The sequence below is a fragment of the Cucumis sativus genome, chromosome 1 (genome assembly GCF_000004075.3).
Source record: "Cucumis sativus cultivar 9930 chromosome 1, Cucumber_9930_V3, whole genome shotgun sequence".
Classification (NCBI taxonomy): domain Eukaryota; kingdom Viridiplantae; phylum Streptophyta; class Magnoliopsida; order Cucurbitales; family Cucurbitaceae; genus Cucumis; species Cucumis sativus.
The window spans coordinates 16716434-16725451 of record NC_026655.2 but is presented as its reverse complement, the minus strand read 5'-3'; the positions used below and the strand labels follow the sequence as shown (position 1 = coordinate 16725451).

At 33.7% G+C, this 9018-nt stretch overlaps 1 protein-coding gene, 1 long non-coding RNA gene and 1 other non-coding gene across 5 annotated transcripts; 2 read left to right on the top strand and 1 right to left on the bottom strand.

Moving 5' to 3' along the window:
• Positions 1-528: 528 nt before the first annotated feature.
• LOC116402761 lies at positions 529-1755 on the top strand. 3 transcript variants are annotated; one of them, XR_004215385.1, is made up of 3 exons: positions 529-644; positions 758-825; positions 1482-1755. It is a non-coding gene; the product is annotated as an uncharacterized LOC116402761 (long non-coding RNA). The 3 variants fall into 3 exon arrangements; XR_004215383.1 differs by having other exon boundaries at positions 758-869; XR_004215384.1 differs by having other exon boundaries at positions 758-883.
• A 1499-nt stretch (positions 1756-3254) lies between these two features.
• Positions 3255-5830, top strand: LOC101214187 (pentatricopeptide repeat-containing protein At4g32430, mitochondrial). The gene has a single exon (XM_004149976.3). The coding sequence runs from the start codon at positions 3438-3440 to the stop codon at positions 5781-5783; it is 2346 nt and encodes a 781-aa protein (XP_004150024.3). The 5' UTR covers positions 3255-3437; the 3' UTR covers positions 5784-5830.
• A 1062-nt stretch (positions 5831-6892) lies between these two features.
• Positions 6893-6974, bottom strand: TRNAS-AGA. The gene has a single exon. It is a non-coding gene; the product is annotated as a tRNA-Ser (tRNA).
• Between the last annotated feature and the right edge of the window lie 2044 nt (positions 6975-9018).

Sequence of the window (9018 nt, the reverse complement as noted above, 5' to 3'; positions counted from 1 at the left end):
AGTTATTAATTTAAACGTTTCACATGTATTTTTTGTATTCTACATCCAGTGTCCCAAACAAAATAGGGTGGTAGAATGCGGGTACTATGTTATGCGATTCATGCGGGACATAATTTCTGCGAGGAGTACTTCGATTGTAGATGTCGTAAGTATTAGAGTTTTCGAACCACTTTATGTCATTGTTTGGAATGAAAATAATTCTTAACCACTTTATTATTTACAGATGAAAAGTTTACCTCGTACGTACTGTCAAGATGAAATCGATGAAGTTAGATCGGAATTGGCGGAGTTCCTTTCTAAGCACGTACATCGTGCTTAGCACCGGATTAGGAAACAACATTTTTTGAAGTATTTTGTGGGTTTTTTTTTTGTTAATATAATTTTGTTAAACCCGAACGACACACAAGAAAATGTTAAGCGCATTCTTTTGAACAGACTTAAGCATGAAAGGGGTAAGTGAATGGTTATTTTATCACATCTAAGTATATGTGACTTGCCTTTGAGTAAGTGGATATGAATGTGTGTTTGCTTATAGGTTTCTTAGGAAGAGTTCGATATATATGTGACTGGCTCATGGAATTATGGTATTTGGTGCCATACTGCATTGGGATATGAATCTTCTTGCAATCAAATAACTGCAGAAGGTGATTATTTGCTTGTGTCCTTGGTTCACTACCTTTGAATGTTTAATATATGGATTGGGGATTAGAGATGTATGTTTTTGCAATGTGCTGTCTAATTGGTTTTTGTAATTCAGAACTGCGGTCTTCCAAAATATGGACAGCTTTGTCATACACATGGGATAATGCTGGGCACTTCATTCAAGTAAGACGCTATAGACCTACATTGTCGCAAACCAACAATGAATGGTATGTCAATACATGTATGGCTTGCACATGAACCCTTCAATCGCTGTAGCACTTTTTTTGTTCCTGAACCTGAGTAGTTGCTGTAATCTTCCTATTCGTTTTAATAATTTGAGAGAATTGGTACATGATTATTCATAGTTCATCTTTATTGGCGATGATTGCATAATACAAACTGTTTAACTCTAAGGATTACAAATTGTCGTACATGTATTGTCGTAGGCTGTTTTGTTCTAAGGACTAGGAACAACCCAAGAAGTTGTTCAATTTGCAGTGGCCATTTGGTTGGACGTTCTTCTTCTCCTTGATCTCTTTCTCCTCTTCTTAGGAACTTCATTTTCATTATCAGATTTGAAGAGGGACCACCATGAGTGGGGTAGTAAAATGAATAGAGAATGGGAGAGTGAGCTGGGTATGTTTTTGGTATGTGTATTCTAGAGAGAAAGAGTAGCAATATGTTTTTGTTTGTTTGTGTTTGCCTAATATAGTCCTCATGGTCTTCTCTTTTCATTTCATGGAATCAAGTGTTGAAGTTCTTGTTTGTGTTCTGTATTTTGTTGAGACGTTGATTTAGTTATTCATTGACTGTACGTATGTGTTATGGATTCTTTGTAGGTTCAACTGGAGTCGACAAGTTCATGAGTTTTGTTTCAAATATCATTTCCAGAAACGAACATTCTCGATTGGTCCAGTCAAATATATTCGAATGCTATTTAAGATATTTTTTGATTAAGGGCTAGTATTTCGTACATGTGGATTATTGAAACTTGTATTAAGATGTACAAATATTATAAATCGTATTATAGTGTATATATATTAAAGTGTTGGCTATTTTCTTGTACATTGGTGTGAAACTTGTATAATTTCAAATTTGTCATTCTCAGCTACATTATTGTCATTCTAATGGTTCGTGTAATGGTGGAGCTGCATGGAGAACATGATAAAACTATAGGAAATTGAGAAATGTGATAGTTATTAGTTGTTGTAAATTGGAGAACGATGACAGTTATTTAACAAAATAAATTGTCACGATTGCTCTATATGTGACAGGAATAACATGTCGTCAATAGGTAAACAATGACAATTTTTTTTCAAAAAAAACTGCCACGATTGCAATATATTTGACTGCAAAAAAATGTCGTCAATAGCAAAACAATGACATTTAATGTTATCGAAAAACTGTCACGATTGCACAATCGTTGACTGGAAAAAAATGTCCTCAATACCTAAACAATGACATTTTTACAAAAAAAAAAAAAACTGTCGCGAATAACATATTCATGACAATATAATACATGTCACAATAAATGAATTCGTGACATTTATTTAACTGTCGTTAATAAAGAAATGATGATAGTTATCGAATGTCATAAAATAGATTATGACAGTTATTTGAAGTCGTTGAATGTTGATTAACGACATTTATTTCATGTCATAAAATAACCTATTGCGATAGTTTTCGAAAACTGTCGTCGAACGACTTTCCATGACTCCCGCTTCTATGACTGAAAATAACTGTCGCGAAATTCGTTTACGACAGTAAATAACTGTCGTTGTAGACCACTTTTGTACTAGTGATTGGTTACACATATCTACTACTTCATATATACAATAACACATATATAATGATATAGAGTAAGACATCCGAACTTTTTCCTTCGATAATTTTTTTGTTATTTTGTTTATCATATAATAATATTAAGTTGTTAGTCATATAAACATTTATATTTTAAATATATTGTAAACTACATAATTTCGATAGAATTTGAGTTTAAAATATATATTTATATAGTAAATAGCTATAAAGAATTGTGTGAAATATAACTTAGTATTTATTACATATAATATGAATATTTGAAATAAAATACATAAACCAATTTAACAATTTGATAACATAACCTTTCATTCATAAAATATACAATGTATTGTTTCATATATACTATTCCTAAACTAATTTAACATTCAACCACTTTTTCATACAAGTCCCTAGATCTTTTATTCTTTCATCAAAGTTCCTACATCGCAAATATATTGAGTTTTCTTTAACATTACATATACCAAAGAACAACTAATATTTTAATGACATATATTAACTATGTTTTAATGACATGTATTACTAATGTTTGAATGACATATATTACATATACTCAACATAATTTTTTCTTCAATATAAACAACTTTCATACATAATCACTATTGTTTCAAACGTAACATAGTATTTATTACGTAAGATATGAGTATTTAAATAAAATACATAAACAAATTGATATAAGAATCTTCTATTCATAAAATATACACCACATATTCAATATATACTATAATTACGTGAAATATATGATAATGTGGATTGGGGTATAATAGGGTCAGTGTGGGTAGAAGAGAAGCTGCATGAATCTCTTTTAGGTTCACATTTTAAGCTAATTTGATAAATAAAAAGGAAGCTCAGAATTTTAGTCGATAACATAAGAGAGTTTTAAATTTGGAGCCAAAAAAGGAAAAAAAAAAAAAGCTTCGACGTGGCTGATTGGCCGTCGCCACTTGATTTCAACCATCAACTTACCTGCCGTTCTCATGCTTACTCGCCATCTGAATTTCAAATCCAAACAACGATTCCCAACATTCAATTTCTTCCGCTCTTTTCGACATGATCACAACCTGTTTGATCAAAGTCCTCCTCCAAATGCAGCCTCTTTCAACCGCGTTTTGCTCAATTACTTGCCCAGAGACGGAGCATTTCAATCCCTTCGCTTTTTTAAGAACAATTTTCGATGGGGTCTTGATGGTAATGCCGATGAGTTCACTTTGGTTCTTGCTCTGAAGGCCTGTTGTGGGTTTCCTAAACTAGGTAGACAAATTCATGGATTTGTTATTTCTTCTGGGTTTGTTTCCCATATTACAGTCTCTAACTCTTTGATGAATATGTACTGTAAATCTGGGCAGCTTGAGAGGGCTTTTAGTGTCTTCCAGAATTTACATGACCCAGATATTGTTTCGTGGAATACGATTCTTTCCGGGTTCGAGAAGAGTGAGAACGCTTTGAGTTTTGCTCTGAGGATGAATTTAAATGGGGTTAAGTTTGATTCTGTGACTTATACTACCGCACTTTCCTTTTGCTTAGATGGAGAAGAATTTCTTTTTGGTTGGCAGTTGCATACTCTTGCCCTGAAATGTGGATTCAAAGGTGATGTTTTTGTTGGAAATGCTCTGGTTACAATGTACTCGAGATGGGAACATCTTGTAGATGCTAGAAAAGTGTTTGATGAAATGCCGAGCCGAGATCGAGTGTCCTGGAGTGCAATGATTACTGGTTATGCACAAGAGGGAGATAATGGGTTACAAGCCATTTTGGTGTTCGTTCAAATGGTGAGAGAAGGAGTGAAGTTTGACAATGTACCAATTACTGGAGCACTTTCTGTCTGTGGTCATGAAAGAAACCTCGAGCTTGGAAAACAGATCCATTGTGTAGCTGTGAAAACAGGACATGAGACTCATACTTCTGTCGGTAATGTTTTGATCTCGACATACTCCAAGTGTGAGATCATTGAAGATGCAAAGGCAGTGTTCGAGTTAATCAATGACCGCAATGTGATTTCATGGACGACTATGATATCGTTGTATGAAGAAGGTGCAGTTTCTTTGTTCAATAAGATGAGATTAGATGGAGTATATCCGAATGACGTTACATTTATTGGATTACTTCATGCCATTACAATAAGGAATATGGTGGAACAAGGACTAATGGTTCATGGATTGTGTATCAAAGCTGACTTTGTATCAGAATTAACTGTTGGCAATAGTTTAATCACCATGTATGCTAAATTTGAGTTTATGCAAGATGCGTCGAGAGTGTTCATCGAACTTCCATACAGAGAGATAATATCATGGAATGCCTTAATTTCTGGGTATGCTCAAAATGCGTTATGCCAAGAAGCTTTAGAGGCATTTCTTTATGCAATAATGGAATATAAGCCAAACGAATACACCTTTGGGAGTGTCCTGAATGCAATCAGTGCCGGCGAAGACATATCTTTAAAGCATGGCCAACGTTGTCATTCTCATTTGATTAAAGTTGGATTAAACGTCGACCCTATAATTTCAGGTGCCCTCCTAGACATGTATGCAAAGCGTGGGAGCATTCAAGAGTCCCAAAGAGTATTCAATGAAACATCCAAAGAAAGTCAATTCGCTTGGACTGCGTTGATCTCGGGTTACGCACAACACGGGGACTATGAGTCAGTGATCAAACTGTTTGAAGAAATGGAAAAGGAAAGGATAAAGCCTGATGCAGTTATCTTCCTATCTGTCTTGACAGCATGTAGCAGGAATAGAATGGTAGACATGGGTCGTCAATTTTTCAACATGATGATCAAAGATCATATGATTGAGCCAGAAGGAGAGCACTACTCCTGTATGGTTGATATGCTGGGGCGTGCAGGGCGATTGGAAGAGGCCGAGGAAATTCTAGCACGCATACCAGGAGGGCCGGGAGTATCTGCATTACAGAGCTTGCTTGGAGCATGTAGGACACATGGGAATGTGGAGATGGCGGAGAGAATAGCAAATGATTTGATGAAAAAGGAGCCATTGGAGTCGGGACCATATGTGTTGATGTCGAATCTGTATGCTCAGAAAGGAGATTGGGAAAAAGTTGCTAAAGTGAGGAAGGAAATGAGAGAAAGAGGAGTGATGAAAGAGATTGGATTCAGTTGGGTAGATGTGGGTAATTTTGGTGCTTCTAATTTATACTTGCATGGCTTTTCATCTGGAGATGTATCTCACCCACAATCAGAAGAGATATTTAGAATGGCAAAATATATGGGAGCAGAAATGAAGTTTCTAAAAGATAGGGAGAGAGAGTGCCATATTAGTGTTATCGGTGAATTAAATCTGACAGATTTATTTGTACTTGATGGATGATGTAAGAGAGAAATTTATTTATCGGTCATATTTTTCTTTGGTGTTTCTGTTTCAGACCCTTTACACACCATTCAACAATCAGAGTAAGAGTCAAGTAGATAAAATTATATAACAAAAAAGCACCGTTTTTACGTTTCTTTTTAGGGAAAAATATGTGGACAGGAGCTTTGGATTTAGCTTTGATTTGGTGTATAAGTTTTAAAAGGTTACACATTTAACTAAAGTTTTGTCTCAAATTTAGTTCCTCAATTTTCAAATAATACAACTCTAATATTTGATTATTATTTTTATTACTATTAAAATTAAATTCATAAAATTTTAAACTAAAAATAGAATTAAAATAATTACAATTTTGAAGATTATGAGTGTTTTTGGATTGCATTTTCAAGTGATTAAATTAAAAAAATAAGTTGTTTTTGGAGAAAAGACTATGTGCTTAGTAACTACCAAAAATAAATTTTGAAAAATTGAATTTATAAAATAACGTGGTTTAGAATAAACACCTAAAACCAACTTTTAGAAAAATAAATTTAGTGTTTTTAATGGTTAATCTCCCTAATTTGTCGGAAACAATCTGACCAACACCTTCAACTATTCTCACCAATCAACCTTCAAACAATCATCATCTATGTCAACTATTGTAAGTCAAACTTTTGTTGGTCTTTTTTTCTTTTTTACGGTTGTTGGCTTATTTTTGTCAATTATTTTATGGTAACCATTACCGGTTAACTTTTGTCAATCGTTTTTGTATGATTATTATTGGCCAACTGCCAACAACTATTATTTTGTGACTGTCATCATTTGACTTTCATTGACTACTGTCGCCAATATCTGATTATCATTTTACAGTAACGATTTTCGACCACCTCAAACCAACATCCTCAATGATCGTTGTCGAACTTCTATCGAGATCTCCAATATATATATATATATATATATATATATATATATATAAATGTTTTACTCTATTACAAAAGTTATCAAACATCCGTTTATTTTTCTTTGAAAGAGTTTTTAGAATAAATATTTTAATGAAAATGCATTTTTTAGAAAAAAAAGTTAAAAAAAAAAGGGTTGTTGAAAAATAATAAAAACAAAAAGAATAAAAACGTGAGCGGCAGGATTCGAACCTGCGCGGGCAAAGCCCACATGATTTCTAGTCATGCCCGATAACCACTCCGGCACGCCCACTTGATGGTGCAACAATTAGAACGTAATTAATATTAAAATAATATATGTTTCACTTTTGCAAGTTCAGCAAAACCCAATTATTTCTGCAATTTCTGGGCTATGTGTAAATCAAAATCATTCAAGAGGGATTAGTTTGATCGTTTTTTTAGTATAATAATTTTAAAAAAACCAAATTATTTATACTTTTTATTTTGGAAGCTACATTGGGGCTTAATATTAGTTTTAGTTTATATTCAAATTTGGTTTTTATTTATACTTTTTATTTTGGAAGCTACATTGGGGCTTAATATTAGTTTTAGTTTATATTCAAATTTGGTTTTTATTTATACTTTTTATTTTGGAAGCTACATTGGGGCTTAATATTAGTTTTAGTTTATATTCAAATTTAGTGTAACTACGACTCATTTTATAATTTATAAATATGTTATTGAACATGTTTCACAACCAGTTGTTATTGAACATGTTTCACAACCAGTTGTTAAATCATTAAACACTCAAACTGTAAACTCTAAAATCCCAAGAATTTCCAAATCTTTTAAGAAACTCAAAGAGATGATTTGGATTGAGTTTAAGATTTAACATAAAAGGAAAAGTTGGAAAAAAAATGTTATGTTTCTAGTGACATAGTAGGTGCGATCATAACTATGTTAGGGTTTGAGCCTTATGAAAAGCTTGAACTAATAAAAGAAGGAAGGATTGACCAAGAAAGGGGTTGTCACCAAGGAAGGCCAATGTCAAGACAAACAAATTTTGCTGGTAATAAGCATGAATTGTATAACATACAAGGCCTTTCATTTATAAGAGGTGGATGTATAAAGAGGTTAGTATGAGGTGTAAAGTGGGTAAGGTGTCAAGTGTTGGTTAAGTATGAGTGGAAAGTGTGAGTAGGAGATGTCATCACCAACGCTTGCTAAGACCTCTCTAAACAAGGAAACTTTAAAGAAGGAATGGTACCAAACTAGCTGTGTCATTTGCTTCATTCCACTTGCAAAATTTCCATATTTGTGTCTAGTATTATGGGAAGGGTTGTCAGAAAAGTGAGGCAAGGAAGGTTGAGTTAGGAGTCAAGAAAGGGGGAAAGGTCATCTTGCGAGTCAATTAGATAGTGTACATTTTTTAAGAGCTACATAACACATCTCTTGAAATAGATGCTGAAATTTTGAGATAAGCTAGTTAACATATTTCTAAGCAAGTTTTTAGAAAAAAGTTTCTTAATCAGAGTTCTAGTTTTAAGTTATTAAGCTCCAAAGTCGAGTTATGTTTCTGGCTAAAACACCTAGTTTCTGGACAATACACTAAGTGGCTGAGCATCAGGGTGGGATTGCACACAGAGGGTGTTGGTGAGAGACGTGCCATGTGTGTGTTGCGCCATGCACACGGCTTCATGTGCGTGATATCACAGTGTGTTGCACGCACAAGGCGTACAATATGCAAGGTTAGCAAGCGGCCCATGGCCATTGCACAAGTGCATCAAGTCTGCGCCCATGTATGTGCATCAACCATACATTTTAGGCATTTTTGGATGTTTTAGCAATTTTTGCTTGAAGTTTGGATAGTTTCTAATTACTAAGAATTAAATGGAGTATTTTCATAAAAAATGAAATTTGGTGAATGTTTCAAGCCAAGGAAGAAAACATCAAGCAATAGTTTGTGTGAGACATTGCATTAAATTATTTACTTAAATGTTTAGGATAGGGGTAAATAGATTGGGTTGGGTTGGGTTAGAGGACATTCCCAACTCGACCTATATTTTCATTTTGGTTGGGTTAGCAACCCAAATAATATTTCCAACCCAACCTGGGTTTGATTGGGTTGTTAAGTTGCCACCCCTAAGTATCAACCAACTTTTTCTTTTACCCCAATTTCTTCAATTAATAATAAAATATATATAATATAAATATAAATATATATCATTAATTCGGGTTGGGTTGGATTGTACTGAATTTATCAACCCGAATAAAAAAAAAAATTTAACCCAACCTAACACTTATAATATGGGTTGGGAAGTCCAGTTTGTCAGGTTATTCGGGTTATTCCTACACCC